This window comes from Paramisgurnus dabryanus, chromosome 7 (genome assembly GCF_030506205.2).
Source record: "Paramisgurnus dabryanus chromosome 7, PD_genome_1.1, whole genome shotgun sequence".
NCBI lineage: Eukaryota > Metazoa > Chordata > Actinopteri > Cypriniformes > Cobitidae > Paramisgurnus > Paramisgurnus dabryanus.
The window spans coordinates 273,555-292,439 of NC_133343.1; the positions used below are offsets into that span (position 1 = coordinate 273,555).

Here is an 18,885-nt window from a genome sequence, read left to right on the forward strand (position 1 = left end):
TTAAACAAGCATCTGCCCCTGATGTTCAGTCAAACCGCATTCTGATTACCTGTTACGCACCGTGAATCTTCCTCAGTGGCAAACAATGCAGAGTACTATGGTCAACTATGAGTATTTCTGCTAATGACTGACAGCAAATGTAGGTTTTAATGTTGTTTGTCAAAGAGGGAGACACGAGCAGTAATGGGGATTGTGAGTGCATTAGCGTCAGTGTCACCTTCACCCCCGTATGCACAGGTACACGCAACCAGGGGTGATCACATCGATTACTGGTGCCACAGACAGACAGTGAGATTAGCAGAACATCCACACAACCACACAGACAGCATGCACCCCAAACCGATCAAATAACAAGCCATTTCCGCCATTCTCTCCTCAGCATTCTACCCTACGGCAAATCAGAAGAGACTCTCCCATAATTCCTCACGCTCCTGCAGAAATGAGCTGAGGAGGGAGGCAAGACAGGAAGAAGAGTGGGAGACAGACAGAAAGAGAGAGAGAGAAAGAAAGAAAGAAAGAGGTGAAAGAGGTAAGGGATCAAATGAAAATCAGAGAACTGAGACTCATTTGTGAAAAGTAAGGGGGGAAAGAAGAAGTAAAGAGAGAAACCTACAGAAAAATTACGTGTGATTGCATGCTAACACAGATCGAGTTAACATGCTGTAGAGAAAGAGAGAGAGAGAGAGAGATAGAGAGAGACGGGACTCTGGGAAGGGGACAGAATCAGATCCACTCTGACGAAACCCAAAACATCCAGAGTCCTTAAAAAAATAATCTTAAGTATACCAGTAATGCACAGCAAAGATCGCCTGCAGTAGATTATTTAAAACAACGGAGGACTCGTATTTACATTGTCAAGTGTAAATAATCTACTGCTCAAGGGCTGGAGGTATGACTGTATGAATCGTCTGAAGGTAGAAATGCATTGACAGTTCAAATGTTTATACTGCACTGGACACATGTTTGTAACTGAAAAGAAACATGTAATGCTGAAAACAGGGCTGCTCAATTAATCGAAAAACTAATCGAGATTACAATTACATACTCGCCAGAAACCTCAAGTACAGCTGTGCATTTGTGCTCATTTCTGTGCGTTTCACCAGTATGTTTGGGCACCAAATACAGTGTTGAATCAGAGACTTTAAACTTGATAAATTGACATGTCCTTTAGCCATTCATTTGTTTGTGGATTATGTGTTGTTTACATTATATTATTTAGTTTTGGACTCTTAGAGGGCCGTACACACCAAAGCTTTTAAATGTGGCTAAAAATGCCTAAAGGGCGCCGAATACCAGCTGTTTTTTCAGCAGAGCGCTTTGATAGCTGTGATACTTCTGTACGATGCGCCGGTTGGTTGTTGTGATATTTGTCCCGCCCTTCCTCCACTGTGATTTCACGGCCTTGTGAGAACTGAATTTGACTTCCAGAGCTTTTCACACAAAGTTGCATCTCGTTCTACTCTCGGCGCGGAAAAAACGCAAGCTGCTGGTTTATTTGAAAAATGCCGCCCTTCCATTGGAAACAATTAAGAACATTTGCCGGCCGCAGGCGTAAAAGCTTTGGTGTGCACGCTCCCTTACAATTTACCATGTAGCTGCTTTACAGAAGGTTACAAAACATTTCATAACTTCAATGTAAAATCCATTAATTGGCAATAATAATAATAATAATAATCGCAATTACAATATTAAGGTGAATCATTGTCAGTTTTTTATCATATCTTGCAGCCCTAGTACAAAACACAAAAAAACAAAATCTAACTTGCTGCATTAATATTTAACTTATGTGCAGCACCTCTTTATTACTGAACTTTTTAAAACTATTTTGTTGACAACAACAAAGAGAATCCTGCACACTATCTGCTTACAAAACAGTATGAAAATTTATTTATTAGCAATGTTTCGATCACATGATCTTTATCAGGCATCCTAAAGATCATGCCACCATACCGTTGCTAGTAAATACATTTTAATACATTTTTACATTTTGATAGTGTTGTTGTCTGTAATTGGACTTCATTGGTCTTCTCTCCTAAGCACCTATCTATGCGACACTAATTTAAAACTATTGTTTATTCATTCATTGGAGCACAACATTATGCAGATGCTTTTATTTAAAGGTACTTTGAAATGAGGAAATGTTGCAAGCAATTTTTCATACAAGTTAATCTGTCATACCGCCCACCCCTAATAATGCAGTTTGATTTATATTTACACACTACTATGATTAGTATTGGTAATATTTTATCCTGCCAATTATTTGCGTGCACTAAATAGCTCTTAATTAAGAGAGAAATGTGAGGAATTCAAGCAGAATTTCTTGCTCCCCCTTCCATGCCCTCACTCCTGCCAGATTACTGTGAGTTAGTAGGGAAACAAAGACAGCAGTCTCACACGATCAATATCAAACAAATGTATTAATCAGAAGTAGAGATGCACACTATCCGTCTGAGAGCCTACCTGAGGCATTCTGCTACTAACCAGTGTGTCCTGAAACACTATTCTACAGAGAAAACAGAAAAAGCTATCGTCAACCTGTACACACACACACACACAAACACGCGCGCACACACACACACACAACTGAGACACTTGAGTTTGCACAACACACACACTCTTGCGCACACAGAGCCGTTGAATGGACTTAACCTGGTTGAATAACATCATTTGATTATCATAGTCACGAGATTAACAAGAGCTCAGTTCTGCAGTCTTACTTTTATTCAAGTTTGACTCAATGAGAAAGAAAACGGCTCTGTGTTGCCACAGTTTGCACGCGGTAAAGCACTCGGAAAGAGAGAAGGAAAGAGACAGGACATGAAGACTGACTGGAGACAGAAAGTGTCGTACTTACATACAGCTCTGCAGCTCCATAAAACCCATCCTGGTACACCACACTGAGAGAAGAGAAACAAAACGACAGAACGAAAGCGCAGAAAAAAAAAGGAAGATGAAAGAGCAAAGGAAATCAGAATAAAATAAAATCAACAACAGTGCGGCATCATGTAGCCGTTGAAGAAAAGAAGAAAAGAGAGAGATGGTAGGACAGACCACGAGAAAGAGAAAGTGAAAACATTAATTCACACACATGCAGTGCACTCGGTCATAAAACAGGTCAAAATGCCACTTTAGTCCCAATTCAAATACCCCCCCCCCCCAAAATGCACAGCGTTTAATTATAACGCACATATATGCCCATAAAACATTGGGAGAAAATGGCATTTTTGTGTGTAATTTAAGTGGCTTTGATTATAAATATGTATATATTGGCTTGAACTCATTCTGAACAGCACGCCAGAAGCAGCATATGGTCATGCAGCATGCAGAAAACTTGAGAAAAATCAAATCTGCTGTGTGCTTTACCCAGGATAGGCCTGTATGGTTGGCTGAGGGACAGCGGCTCGCACCGTTCCGTACACGGGCCGTCCGCGACCCCGCAGATGATGAGCCCCCCTGAAGGTTGCGGCTGTGGATGCGGCGGCCGCGGCGGCAGCGGTGGGATACGGGAACCCTGGAACTACAGAGAGAGGAACGTGGTCGTAATACGCACGCAATACACGGTGGTTTTCAGGACAACACACAACAGATGCGTCAAACATCTTACCTGCATAGAGCTCGGGTCCATACATAGCGCTCACCATGGGACTCAATTTCCACCCAGCTATAAACCCCAAAAAATAAAACAGAAAGAACACGGATTACCTCATTGCTTAAGACTGCAAGGAGAAGGGAAAATGAAAAGCAACAAAGCAAGCAAGAGAAGCAGTTGTTTACCGTAGGGCAGTGTGCTAAGACCATCGCCGTTAGCATACGGACTAACCAACTTCTTATTGGTCATCACTCGAGCTGTGGCGTTATTGACCTGTTTTATCAGAGAAAGACGAGAATCGGATTAGCAACATTGGATTTCAAAAGCTCTCACATTTAATCTTGAGCTATTCTTATCATCCAAGAGCCTTTACGTAATTCTGCAAACAAGGCTAATTATGTGAAAACTGCAGAGTGTTAAGATTTTAACGTGAAATGGAGTTTCAAACTCATCTACTATAAATGCATTTTACAAAAGGAAATATTTCACAGGTACAGCAGAAATTGTGGACTCATTGATATTCCCTTATATTGCTTCATGCATCAGTTAAACTTTCACTTGATCTTCAAACATTCAACACAAAAACCCATAAATCAATGTGTAAAGCAAAATGAAAACAGGGCATTCCACTGCTAATGGAGGAAGAAGATAAAGAGAGAAACAGAGATCACACATGACAAAATCAATACACTGTGCACAGCATTGAGCAAAATCACATTCAGCCAATTACAGTTCATTAACCAGAAATGAGCATATCAGCCAATCAGCAAGCATCAGATGCAGCCTATGGACCAATTCAAATACTCTGCAGCCTAATCCCACCCCCTCGGAAAAAAAACTAAAACAAGTCATACCGAGAAGGGAGGGGGGGGGTGTTCAGAAACAGAGGGATGCAGGAAAGAAAAAAGAGCCAGTCGACACATTCAATGAAACCACAAAAACAGGAGAAGATAAAGAGAGAGAGAGAGAGACAGAGGAAAAGACTAAGAACAATTCACCCAATCAGAAACGCCAAACTCAAAAAGCCATCCAGTTTGTTATGAACAAGTACACCAAAGTGCGTCAAATGAAAGGAAGCCTGTGATTGGTTGTTGTCAGACCTTGTGAGGAGTGACGGAGTTCATGGGTGAGAGAAAGAGACAGAGAGAGATGCATATGCTACATGTCACAATAAATGAACTCATGAAGCCTGAAAAACACCAGCAGGCATCAACACACTTCTCTACCACGCTAAAGACCAATAATGCAAAACACCATCACACACACACACACACACACACACACACTCTCATGAGTCCAAAACCAAACACCAAAAAAAAAAAAAAAACAAGCTTGAGTCGATCATCCTTACATGAATATAAGGGCAGAAATATCGTCTGAGAAACAATTTCGATGTGTGTGCGTGCACGTTTAGGGGCGTTTTTGTCTCAAGCTGTGGAATCAATCAGCAGATATCTGAGTCTGAACTGGTGGAAGCATGAACCATTGAAACAATCACTAATGACTTACTGAAAATCACAGTTAGGGCAGGGAGGTATGACAGGGTATAATCGAAAGAGATATTAGCAATACTGTGCTTACTGTGTAGACCAGTGCTCCCTAAACATCAACAATGACCCTTGAAGCGGCCAATTAAAGAGTTCGTTCACCCCAACATGACAATTTGATCATACGTCACTTACCCCTGTGTCGTTCTAAACCATCAAGTCCTTCAATTTACTTCTGAACACATTTTTAGATATTTTTGATGAAAACTGGGAGGCTTGTGATTGTTCCATAGACTGCAGTTTGATTACCAAATCTTTTCCCAGAAAATGATGAAAGACAACGGCAAAAAGGTAGTAGTTCAATAATATTATTATAAAGTGATGAGAACACAAAACTAACCGTCGGGTCTTCTCCTTTGTCCGTCAGTACGCGTTCACGAGCCAAAGTTTTTTGTCAACGTTTTATTTTCCCTTTTTTATTTAAGCCATTTTGCAAACATAAAAAATAACATGTAAAAAATACTTAAAGGGGACAGAGAATGAAAACCCATTTTTACCTTGTCTTTGTTGAATAATGGTAGTCTACCCGCATTCACGAACATACAAAAAGTGCTAGACATGCTAAACATCTCATTCTCATAGAAATTCCTCTTTTAGAAATGTCAGCCAGAAAACGGCCCAATCTGAAAAACTGATGCTTATGACATCACAGGCATCTCACTGCCCCTCCACTTTAAAATAATTGGGTAAATTTTTTGAGTGGCAGCAAAGTCAGCCAATCAGTAATTAGATTGCAAGTTAAGCCAGTAGGGGGAGCCAAATAGGTGCAAAACCACTTGTTTAAAATCCCCCACCCTAATAGAGCTATCTGAGAGAGGTTTTTAGTAGGGATGCACCGAATCCAGATTTTTTAGGTTCGGCCGAATCCCGAATCCACCGTTTAAGATTCGGCCGAATCCGAAACCGAATACCGAATCCTACTCGCATCCTTATTCCATTAACACAGTAAGGCACATTAATGAAGTAAACAACGTCCACAGCAGTGTATTTTTCATTTTATTTAATTTTAACTGTACATTATGCCAGGATGACAAGTTGGAAAACTATTTTGACAATTACCATAAGCCTATGCATAATAAAAGCGATGCGTTGCGACACGTTCGTTTTTCCAATAAGCAAGCAGCTCCGCGCTGAAAACTATATACTTTGAGTTAGAAGCTCCGCTCGTCAATGTCACAGTCTTCACACGGCCGTCCAATTACAGTGGAGGAGGGGCGGGACATTACCACAGCAACCAACCGGCTCACAGAAGCATCACTCGGCTGAAAAACAGCTGGCATTTGGCTGTTTGCAGCCGTGTTTATAAGTTTTGGTGTGTCCAGCCCCTAAGGCTCACCGAAAGAAAAAGCTCATCTCCACCTCAGCACCTGATGTGTGTAATCAACGGCCGCGTGACGTCGACCAGCGTAGCGCAAGCCTAGGGTTCGGTGGGAAAAAAATCTAGGATTCGGCCGAACCCGAACACCGTCAAAAAGCCCAGTATTCGGCCGAATCCGAATCCTGGATTCGGTGCATCCCTAGTTTTTAGGAACCTTCTAAGGCCTTAAAGACCCCAAAAAAAAAAAAATTCTACATGTGTCACATCACAGAACAAGGATAAATACCCTGTTCAATCACTATGTCCCCCTGAACAGCTCATAACTGCACAAATTGAGCATGAGGTGTAGTCTGCTCGTGAACGCGCACTGAAGTACCGAAGATGAGAAAAAATTGTTGAATAAAATAGTTTCTTTGCGCATAAATGTTCTTGTCACTTCATAATAATGTTGCACGATGCATCAATACTTCAAAAGTACCACGATTCTCTGAAATTAAAAACGTCACGGTTCCTAAATTTATTAGTATTGATACTTCTAAGAATGACCGCGTTCCAGATTTGCAAGAGATGCATTGCCTCCCTATGGACGTGTGTGTTTTTTCTCTATGCACACAGCAGAAACTGCAGCTGTCATGTGACAAACACAACAGCGAGATGGCTGCATGTGCAAGCACAAGTGATACTGTGCCGCCGGTCCACTACTGGTTGAAAAAGATTACTGGAGGAGTGAAATATGTCCCAATAGTTCAATCGCGATTGCAAAGGCAAAGCAAACATTATTAGAATGTTTTCCCGGTTTTATAATATTTTTAAGTTTTACATTTCAAATATCAAATGGTTTGTGCTTTCTTTTATAAAATGTCACAGCAAATGTCACAGACACACGCACGTGATGTAGTGACTAATATCTGCGGTCACAGATTACTAATGTGGAGAATTAAAAAGTCTCGGGTCGGGAATTCTGATAAGCTGTCGGGCAAGGGCCAGGCTAGGGCTTAAGCATCTTGGGGCAGGGCCGGGTCTGTGCCTATATTTCAGGCCCATGCATTGCTCTACTACTGATGACACATGGACCTTTTTATATGGACCAAACGGCCCTCTATACAGAGTTTGAGTACCCCTGACACATTAATGTATAAAGTTCACAACTGTGTCCATCAAACTCCAAAAATTATGTGAAAAAAGTATTTTTCCTTCTTTCATTAGTAAAACATTTACTACATGGTAGACTCAACTATTGGTTTATATCGTAAAGTGAAGAGATACCGGTCATACCGCCCATCCCTAATGAGAGCTTATTGGAACCACAGGATGGATGGATGGATGGAGAGATGAGGAGAAAAATGAAGGGATTTAGTGTGACAGAATCTCATCAGCTGTGTCAGTGCGTGGGAAAGTGTTAATGATCATGAAAGATATGGAGGAGAAAGGAGGAGAAATGGCGAGCACTAGGGAGGGAATGTCATTTCTGTCAGTACTCTGTGGTCCTTAGCGACTACTACAGACATGAAATATAAAAATGGTGATTGATTTTTATAAAGCTGATTTTCCATGCCTCTGTGTTGCATAATATATCAGGACAGACCTCGGGGAAGAGATGCCATTAGGCTAGCCGCAAACAGACGCCGCTAGCAGGATGCGTTCGGCCGAGGGCTGCCGTCGTCTCCGAAATGGGGTTAATGCATCTCGGTTCCCTCCAAAAATAACACGCTAATCAGTGCAAAAGAGCGAAAGACCACAGTTTGTAAAGCTTGAGGGGGCTGGAGTTTAGCTCTCAGGGGATTGTGGGATTGATCAGGAATGAAGCCGTACATACACAAACTTACCATGAGCCAGGAAACGGCGTGACGACACGCGAGCAGTTACCGTGGAGACTGACAACAATAACAACAACACAGAAATCGTCAAAGGGAACAGAAAAGAAAAAGTAAAAAAAAAATGAACAACAAAGCAAACAAAACAATGCAAAGAATGTGTGAACAACCAGAAAAGATAGCAAGAGGGTATTAGAAAAACAAAACAAAACAAAAATCAAAAGAAAGGGGGGCAAAATGTGAGGCAGACAATCACACACTGATTTAAAAACAACAAGACAAATCTTCAGGTGATCAAATCTGTCTGTTGGTGTGCTAAAGAGCCTGCGGCCGCATTCGTCTGTTTCATAAAGGAGGGAGGAGGAGAAAAGGGACGTATGATTAGAGAAACTCAAACAAACACTCGCAGGGTTAATGGTGTGAGTCGGAGTCAAAGCTGGAACTATGAGTGAAGTTTACAGGGACGTCTAAGAGCCGTTAGTGAGTAACATGCCGAACAAATGACATCACTTGAGGGAGGGGCCTAGACAGTGACATCAGAGGTAAAAAATAGATACATGGACAGGAAGTGATGCAACAGACAGGAAACAGTGAGAGCAGTGCTGGAGAGATAGACTGGCCAGAGAGAGAGAGAGAGAGAGAGAGAGAGAGAGAGAGAGAGAGAGAGAGAGAGAGAGAGAGAAAGAAAGAGAGAGAGAGAGATAAGTGAAGAGATGTGATTTGATTTGTGTATCACTCTCTTCACACATCTCCCCTCACGTAACAAAACATTAGGGTGTTATTACATACAACACAGTATCATGATAAATTCAACTTCTCTTCAATTAATCAAATGAAAGGAATCTGAGTAAACACAATGGCATTCAAAGCAAACAAAGAAATTACATTTAAAACTGATCTGCTTACAAATGTGCTGCCCAGATTAAACCCATTTCCTGCTTTTGAATGAATCTGACAGTTCGTAATGGCGTATGGCCTCTATCAGACTCATGCAAACCCAAACGAAGCTCCACTGCGCTATGGGCTGTGTCCGATCCCATGCACAAACAGCCATAGACACCAGGGGGAGCCACAGAGCAACTTCACAGGCATCATGCATCTAACAACAGGGGTGTCAAAGACAGTTATATATACACACACATTAATAATAATTACTACAGCAGGACAGATAAACTCGCTTTAAAACACACCTCGCCATTCTCATGCAGGTCTGTGGATGACATAGAAGACATATCAGGAAAATAAATGTCTTTTTCAAAACAACCCCTATAGTAGAAAAGGGATTACATTACTTCAAGTCAATGTTATTAATATTTACTAATGCACTGTAAAAAGTTGGATTTACTTTAACTTAACTTTATTAACTTTTGCTTTTTACAATGTGTCTAATGCCAGATGTAATGCACAAGTTGTGTAAGGATAAAAATGAAATGATTAGATTTCCTGCGCTCTATTTTGAGCAACATAAATCCACAGATAATACATTTTAAAACTATTGTCCAGTGTAATGTTGTGTTTTGTCTAACTTTTGACACCCCTGATCTATACACTAACTTTGCCATTAGATCTGAAACAACCTAGACAAATTTAGAAATAAAATGATTTAGGCTGGTTTAAAAACAAAGAGAAACGATTTTCCCCCGGTCTATGAGAGACAAACGCAGGCAGCCGTCTCAGATATCATGCAGGAGGGTGGAAAAAACCCTCGAGGAGTTCAAGAACGACTCAAACACCCAGAAAACCAGAAGGCCAAACACGCCTGGCTCACGAGGGAAAAACACACGTGGCTCCATGCAGCTCTCCACCGTACACACACAGCAAGCAACGAGCTTCTTTTCATCTCCCAGAATCACAGTACAAATCTACAAATGCACTAAAAAAACAAAGCCATTTCCTCACATTATGCACACAAACGCCATAAAAAAGGTACAACACCACAGTTGTGAAAAGCATTCAGAATCACCTAACGGTCTTTGTGTATCATAAGAATCCAAGCAAATGTTTATGAACAAAAAAGCCATTCAAACCAGAAAGAACAGAGACGGCATCAAATGCAGCACGCGATTGGCTAACAGATATATTTTGTGAGCATGCTCAGTACGATCGTTGTTGAACTTAAATGTGGAAAAAACACATGCTGTTAATAACCAACACTCAGCCAGACGACAACCAATCACAGAACAGGCGAGAGAAACTGACACGGAGTCTATAATGGACTGCAGTCGAGATGCAACCATGCATTGCTAAGCTCAAACACACACACACACACACACAGCTAAACATCTCAAGTATTAAGAAGACACTTGTGTTTAAATCGGATAGCAGAAAGAGACAGAAACTCACCTCGATCTTTCGTCCTTCTACGATGGTTCCGTGAAGTCTCTCCCGGGCTTTCTCGGCATCTGCGCTGGTCTCGAACGTCACAAACCCAAAACCCTGAAGCAAAGAGGTGAGAGGACGAGACATTCGACACTTTAATCGCATTCCTATTTCACTCAATCGCTCTAATACTCAAGCTTAACATCATTTTGTGTGAGGAACAGACCCATAATTCAATAAAGACCATCGTCCTTCCTGCTGAACAACTCAAATCACTTTTGTTCAAACGTGTTACAACCAGCCACTTAACACAGGACCAAGTCTTTTATTTTAAACTGGTGTGTGCCATTTTTAAATGTCAAAGAGCACAAATTAATTATAAGGGATCTGGTGGAGAAGGAATAACCATTGAATTATTTGAAAATAGTACACACCCAAGTTGGTAATATGGCACGATGCGAGGCAGAGTGGGGTCTGTTTCACAACCAAACCAAAGCAAAAGATTTGAAACACAGTGCGTATGGTGCTTTAACGCAGAAGTTTTCAACTTTGGCCATCGACATCCATGTTTCTGCAGAGTTTAGCTTTGACGCTGAATAACCTCGCTTACCTTGACTAACTTGTTCAGGTGCGTTTGATCAGGGTTGGAGCTTAACTGTGGATCTCGAGGGCCAGAGATGAGAATCTCTACTTTAAAGCCATAAAACCCAATTAAATAAAAGTACTGAATTTAAGTCTTACCTTTGACCCTCTCTCATTGAAAATGATCTCCACATCCAGAATCTTTCCAAATTGCTATAAAACAAGAAATAAAAAGATGCATAAACTGTGCGGCAAATGTGCTCTTAAAAAGCAAAGCACACAGCTGTTTCCATTTTATGTAAAAGATGGCACTGTATCAAAAACAAAACACTAATGTGGCATTACAGCTTTGATCACCAGGGGGCAGAATTGGCCCTTGTTCTCATTACAGTTATGACACAAAGTCATTTCTTGAATCCTAAATCTAACAAAGCGTCTAGTACCCCAAACATCTGCCGCAGGTCCGGGTCTCTGAAGCGAAAGGGGATGTTAGAAACGTGAAGGCGTTTCGGGGTGCCTTTCGCCTCTGAAGATTCATCACTGCCCGAAGCGCTGATAGGAACCAACTGATTCTCTGTCTGAGGAGAGCTGTCTGACAGCTGAGAGAGAAAAAGAGAGAGAGAGAGAGAGACGGGCCTTAAACACTTACAAATCTGCACAGGTGAAATAAAACTGACGAGGTGCCACCAAGATCTTTGTCACATAAACTAAACCATCAGGCAGTCATTTAAAACCAGTTGTCGTTTGTCCTCCAAATGGTGCGAGTGATCAGAAGTCACCATATGCTCATGGAGGGGGGTTAGCACTTACTTGGGGATTGCTGGGGATAGAGGGGGTGCTGACTACTGCCGGGGTCTCCGTTTGCCCCTGCCCCCCTGCAGGGTAATTACCGCCTCCCCCAAACTCCAGTGCGAGGCCGTTCTGAGGGGGAGGGGGAGGAGGGAAGCTGGAAAATGGTGGAGCAAGACCTTCCTGAGCCACCATTGCGTCCTGTGACCCCTGTGAGAGAGCGAGAGAGAGATATATTAATTGACGTCTCATTAGGATATACAGAATAAAAATCGAGCGAGTGGGATAAGAAAAACATGACCAGAAACAGAGGAATAATGAAATGATCTGGAATGGAGAGACAGACAGACATAACAGCTAATTTCTCTAATGTAAAAATTCCTCTCACAAATGGCACTGAAGATATATTTCTGTCTTTCTGGTGACAAGAGGATTCAGGCGGCTCTTTAAATATTCATGAGTCCCTCATTATTAATGTAGTGCTCAGTACAGATGGACAGAGAGGAAGTTAACACAATAACAGAGTCTGAAAGCTCAGGTTTTACATCAACTCCGGATGATGAATTTATTTTGATCAAATGTAGTTGATATTTGTAAATGTTGATTTAACATCAAGACTCGTCTGAGCATTCTCATTCAAATATTCACGTACATTCCAGTACATATTGCTGAAGTATATTTGTTTTCCATGTTTCAACAAAACATACACAGCATTTTTCCTACCAATATTTTAGGGGGGGTGCTGACCGGATTTTTAACGCTTATTTTCATGACACATCAATCGTTTTCTGTCACCATGCGCTCAGTTAATCTGGGTCAACGCAGAACCGCATTCAGTCGAACGCTGAGAAGGCGCGAGGGTCATTAGACTTTACAGAAAAGAGGAAAACAAAGGTCTTAGACATCAGATGGATAGACGATGAGAAATGTGTAAAGGATAAAAGTATATAAAGCTGTTCCATTACAATTGTCTAACAGGATAGCACAGATTATATATGGTATTGTCTACATAGTTTAATAAAATAATCTGTTATAGGGCAATTTTTCCTTTATTATCGTGGCTGTATTGCCTGGGACAATGAATGCGATGTTGCCCAGCTTGTCAGTAAACTACGGCTTTGTGTAGTAAATGCTGCTCCATCTAAAAGCAGGTGATGGTGATTTCCTACTAATCAAGGAACCGGCTTTACTTACGAGATGAACATGACAATTATCTAATCAGCCCTTACCTGCAACAAAATCAGTTACAACCTAACTAGTGATTGTTTTCCAAGCTGCTGACCTAAGATCAGCATATGGAATCTCTATGGCTAAAAGACATCTATATTTTGCTGATACTGTCATGAGTCTTTTGTGGTATCTCATGACTAAAATTTGTCAATAAGGTTGTATGATTCTTTGATTCATGACTTTGATTCTTGATTCAACTGTGCATGACGTGCAACAAATGCATATAAAGTCGATTTATCTATTATCAAAGTATTTCTCAGTAATAAAGTCATTTTGGAGAAAATGTAAATAATTGCATTGGCATGCTGATTCAAGTAGTGCCCTTAAATGTTCTTCTTGTACTCCTAAAGTGTAGTAAATAAGGGATTATTCTCTGTCATTAGAAAGAAACACATGAACACCATGATTTCTTTAAGTGTTTGTGTCAGTGCCCCCCCAAAGCTGTAACCCTGATACATCACTATTAAGCAGTATTATTTTAATACCTCTGATCATCAGTGGAGTGTTTATATCTTAAGGAAAACGCATGCAAGCACTTTTTCAAACACTGTTGTGTAGTACAAGAATGCTGTCATGATGTATTCATCTTTTCACATTACTGTAATGAAAAGAAATAGATGGAAACTGACAAGATCAGAGTCGATCAACATAACATCACATAACATCACAACAGAGATGGGGGGGGGTCAGGGTGGAATGGTGCATTCCTGCTTCCAGCATCCGACATCTCTTCCCTACATGGCAACGTGGTGAAAAGAGAAAAAGAGGGAGAGAGCGCGAGCACTGTACGAGATACACACAGTATTTATAGCTCAGAACTATATGCAGGCCTGCACAGAACGCTCTGCATGATTTAAACGTCTATCATTCGTTTTTCATCATGCACAGTGCATATTTTGGATCATCTGATGATGCTTTAAGCTCCATTTTAACCATATTTTTGGACTCTGTCCGAACACAGCTCCAAGACGTTAATAGACTAAATGTTGTAAATAACAAAAACAATTCGCTCATGAATTTAAATTCAAAATTGATCATAATCAGTAAGCTTAATAATGTTATTTTGTCAAAGAAAGAGGAGTAGGAGAGACTTTCTTCAGCTCATGTGTACACCAGACAGAGCGAGTGTTTCTGCTTTAGTTACGGGTCAGCTGGCGTCCCGTTATCATCCATCCGTGCAGCTGTGACACGAGTCTACAGTAACACACAACTGATCCCTCCATCATCTCTTAACACTGTACAGCGTGTAGATCAACACTCGCAGTAAACCTGCTGCATACTACAGATGTATTTCATTTCGTCACCATCCATTTTACTTTCATAATGGAACAACATATGCAGAAATGTAGTTTGTGGGATCTAAGCACGTCACATAGGAGGATCTGTTCATGCTTCATTAAACCCAGACGGGGCCTCTGCCCAGCTGTGCCGTCAGTCAGACCTAAGCGTCAAATTTATACTTCTGCATCGAGTGTACGGCGTAGACTACGCATAGACGCATACCCTACACTGTAGCCTGATGTGTACCTCCCCAAAATGTAAATGCGCCAAGTCTTCGTGGACCATGACCACAGTGATTGGTCAGCTAGAAACCCCTCCCACCAGGTCAAAACAATCTGCCATAGATTTCAGCTTACAACTAACATGGATTGTAGGCAACAATTTACTTCCTGGGATTTGTGATGTAAAGAAAAACAAAATTATCAGAATTTCCAACAACGTACACAACAAGCTACTGCTTCTTCGACTTTTGTCTTGATGTCGTTTGTTTACACCACTACTAGCGGTCTACCCGTCCACGTGGACAATGACACAGAAGTATATCAATCAACCTTTAGATGCAGCTCATTGGCCGGCAGTAATCTGACCTCACTGCAGTCTCTTTTGGCAGGCACGACTTTTTACTTCCTACAAGCTCACGGTCCAATCAGTGCTGCAGTCGTCTGTGAGTCCAAAGGTTCTCGATTCAAATCTCCAAACAAACCACGAGTGCTTCTGTTTGAGTGTGAATGTTTGTCTGTCACACTCCACCCTCAGCACATGGGCTACAGCCAGGAAACTCGTTGATCTCGTTTGGATAGAGAACGGCGTCTTTACACAACGCACACACGCTAATGTGCACAAAATGTTTGGGAAAAAAATCTCAATTGTGTAGTTCAAGTGTGTCATCAGGTGGCAGATCAACTTCAAACATATGATTTTGTCGTTCTGTATTGTCTGAGAAGCGCAGTTAGAATCTGTATGTCCAGAATGAACATCATCCCACGTGGTGTTTGATGGCAAAACATCTCTTGAACTGAGCGTCAACTATCACACAAATAACACAACAAAAGCAAACTGATCCCACAACAGGCAAGTTTAACATACGTAAGACTCACTTATGTGAGATTGTTTCAATTATTCTGGTCCCTACTAAATAATAATGTTGGTAAATTACAACTTATGAAAATATTTTTTCTCAGGTTCTTTACAGTGTCTACTCGAATAAACAACTCTTTGTTGTGTGTGTCCTATACAGTGTTTTATAATGAAAGATGTGTCCAAGAGGTTTTTGAGGGGAAAAATATGATATGGATTTCTATTTAACAATGTTAGCCATGAGCATTATATTCATAAAGATTTCATTTTAGGAGTCTGTGTGTATCAAATGTCCTACACAATACTTTACAGTAAACAGACAGAGCGAGAGATGTGTAGTATACGGTTTCTTATTTCCAAGTGAAAGCATGCATAAATCCACAGTAATGTTTTGGAATATTATTAAACCTGTAGTTCATCGTTTCTCTCTAGTTTCAGTTTGGCAAAAATGTTTTTGTACAATTAACTATGTAATAACTTTTGGTTGTTAGATCAGAAAATTAGTAGGGCTGGACCATAATATTCGAATATTTGTTCTGTGGGTTGACGTTCGATTTTCAGTTTTGAGATTTTAATATATATATATATTAAAATTTCAAAACTGAACATCGAATGTCAACCCAGAGAACAAATATTCAAATATTATGGTATTATTTTTTTACAGCGTTAATGCAGAGCTTTTGCCAAGCAGGAAATGCGCTTCAAGCTCACGCTCTATAGGTGGCGCAGAGAGACCAACAGCCACCAAACGCCACCAGTGGAAGAGATCGCCTCGAACGTAGAGCATGCTTCCTGCTTTGGCATTCACGCTAATAGTGTTGTAAATAACATTCAGTTTCTTGCAAAAACTGATTGATTTGCTTCACAAGACGTCAATATGTCACACGGAGTTATGGGGGATTACTGTTGTATTGGATATATATGCTTTAGCTCTTAAAGTGTGCAGATCAGTTGACTTGCATGACGGAGCACTGGGGTTTCTGCAAAATATCTTCTTTATTGTTCTACTGATGAAAAAACATATTGGATTGTGTAAGTGTTATAAATAAACTTGATTTTGAAAGTATGCTACCGTTTTATTACAGTTTGTTGAACTTCGTTTATTTATTTTCGTTGTTTTATTTAAATGGCCTACCCTTTACGCTGTCAGTAATTACTGTGCTGCCAATATCTGATACAGGAATGTTTGTTTGTTTGAAAAATGTTAGGCTACCTTATTAAAAGTATTGCTCTTGTGTTTTGTTTCACTAATGCTGTTCTCGCAGGACGCGTGACAGGCACGCCGCTTCGAAGGAAGCTTCAAATGTTCAATTTGATTTCCACTAGAGCTTCGGAGCTCAAAAAATGGTATTCAGAACAGTCCTATACTGGTATTTATTGCATATAACGCATCTGTGGGTCTTATTTGGGGGAATGCACCAATGACCTAAACACTCGTATGGGTTGGAGGATAGGCTGTGGAAAATGCAGCAATCTGAGTTTTACATGCATTAAGATAAAGCTCATATTGAGTGAGAAAACAACTATGGATTTGGACAGGTGGTAATGGATACATGTGTGCATATGTGTGTGTTAGATATATAAAGATTTGCCTTTACAAAGCAGCTGTGTGTGTGCGTGTGTGTGCATGGCAGGTAAATGTCTCTCCCACCCTTCAGGCCAAATGTTGGGTGGGGTTCAAATACCTGAACTTCTCTCAAGAGCTGCTAATAAATAAAAAACATCTGCAGTCTCGCATTAATTTTTCAACTACGGAGTTTTACTTTGTGTCCAAAACCAACTGCGCACACACAAACACGTGTTTTACTTCACACAATAAAAAAAAAACCCACACACGTGGACATTGAGATTTGAAGTCAAACATGAATCACGTATGTGCCTTGTTGACTAATCTTGTTCACTATAATTACGGAGACATTTTATAAATAATAATTCATTTAATTTGTGCACACACACACACAGAGATTGAAATTTGTTTATATCTGATGCACACACACACACATCTGCATTTAAAATGTGTAGGATTTTGCACTTTTCCAAAGCTTTTGACTGTCACCTTTAAAAATCAATGTCCATTCCCTCCCTGCCCCCCAAATCAATTCCTGCTTTTAAAGAAACACGGAGATAACAGCTGCTTGGACCCTCGGGAAACCACATGAGAGGGGGAGGGCGAGAGAGGGAGAGAGAGAGAGAGAGAGAGAGAGAGAGAGAGAGAGAGAGAGAGAGAGAGAGATTCAAAAATATGAGAGCCTAAAGAATAAAGATTGATTTGTATGGCTGCAGTTTAATACCAAAGCGGTGTATGAGAGAGAGAAAGAATGAGAGATGAAGACAGACAGATGAAGGAGGACTGTTGTTAGACACCTGGTCCTTTCACTCAAGAGACAGCTGGAGAAACACACGAGTAACACATGAGACTTTCTCTACCTTCATTAGTGTCACACACACACACACACACACACACACACACACACACACACACACACACACACACACACAAATGCACTTAACAAAAATAAAGACATCTTACTGGATGATAACGGTGAATAAAACACCGGCGAGTCTCTTCTGCACAAACACACGGTCACTGCAGCAACATGAATGATTTAAAGCACAGAAACACTCACCGATAACACAGGAGGGTAAAAGAGTCCCATCATCCTACTCCAAACAAACTACACAACAAGACTGTGTGTGTTTGACTCTTACATGTGCTTACTGTCCTCTGTATGTGACTGACACATCTAAATCTCTCTCTGCTTTAGATCGTGTGTATTCATGTCTTCTGTCCTCCTGCAGGATGACTCTCTTTCTTCACTCCTCCCCCTGCATGTGCGGCTCTCTCTCTCTTTCTCTCTCTCTCCTAACCGTAAAGATCCCGTAAAGACACGTGCCGTATTTAAAGTCCTTTACTTGGTCATTTTTTCCGCAGCATCTGAAGCGTGCATATAATCTGTGATTTCTCAAGATCGTAACAAACATGTGATGCTCTGTTCTGTCATGTTGGTGAATGATCTCTGATAGTGAGGAGCTCCCTGATACAGTTTGCAGACATTTCTCATTGTCAATGTTGATCCGCGTTTGAAATGAAAACGGATGCAGAACCTAGCCCATAGGACCTACTCACAACTATATCGAGCCCTTTAAATCCACACAGAAAGACCTCCTAATCCAGCTGATGGACCTTCTTGAAATGAAATTAAGGGAACCATCGTCCTCTGTCTCTAACAAACTAACAAGCTGATGAGTTGTATAAAGGTGTTTTATATAAGGAGAAAGACATAAAACATTTTGGGAGGGGGACGCAAGTACAGGTTTTTCTATTGGTCATCATTTGTC

At 40.8% G+C, this 18,885-nt stretch overlaps 1 protein-coding gene across 6 annotated transcripts in view; it reads right to left on the reverse strand.

The window, feature by feature from the left end:
* Positions 1 to 18,885, reverse strand: part of rbfox2 (RNA binding fox-1 homolog 2) — a 33,057-nt gene that overhangs the window by 2,670 nt on the left and 11,502 nt on the right. The window contains exons 2-10 of one of the 6 annotated variants that reach the window (XR_010521334.2): positions 11,980 to 12,168; positions 11,613 to 11,768; positions 11,329 to 11,382; positions 10,612 to 10,704; positions 3,775 to 3,862; positions 3,605 to 3,661; positions 3,364 to 3,517; positions 2,855 to 2,897; positions 2,461 to 2,503 (exon numbers count right to left, since the gene is read on the reverse strand). Coding sequence is in view for 4 of the 6 variants with exons in the window: in XM_065242889.2 (XP_065098961.2) it covers positions 2,855 to 2,897; positions 3,364 to 3,661; positions 3,775 to 3,862; positions 10,612 to 10,704; positions 11,329 to 11,382; positions 11,613 to 11,768; positions 11,980 to 12,168 (921 nt within the window). In the remaining 2 variants the exon portion in view is untranslated. Of the gene's footprint in view, positions 1 to 2,067; positions 2,358 to 2,460; positions 2,504 to 2,854; positions 2,898 to 3,363; positions 3,662 to 3,774; positions 3,863 to 10,611; positions 10,705 to 11,328; positions 11,383 to 11,612; positions 11,769 to 11,979; positions 12,169 to 18,885 lie in introns of those variants that run through there. The other 5 variants (XM_065242894.2, XM_065242891.2, XM_065242890.2 and 2 more) reach the window with 5 other exon arrangements.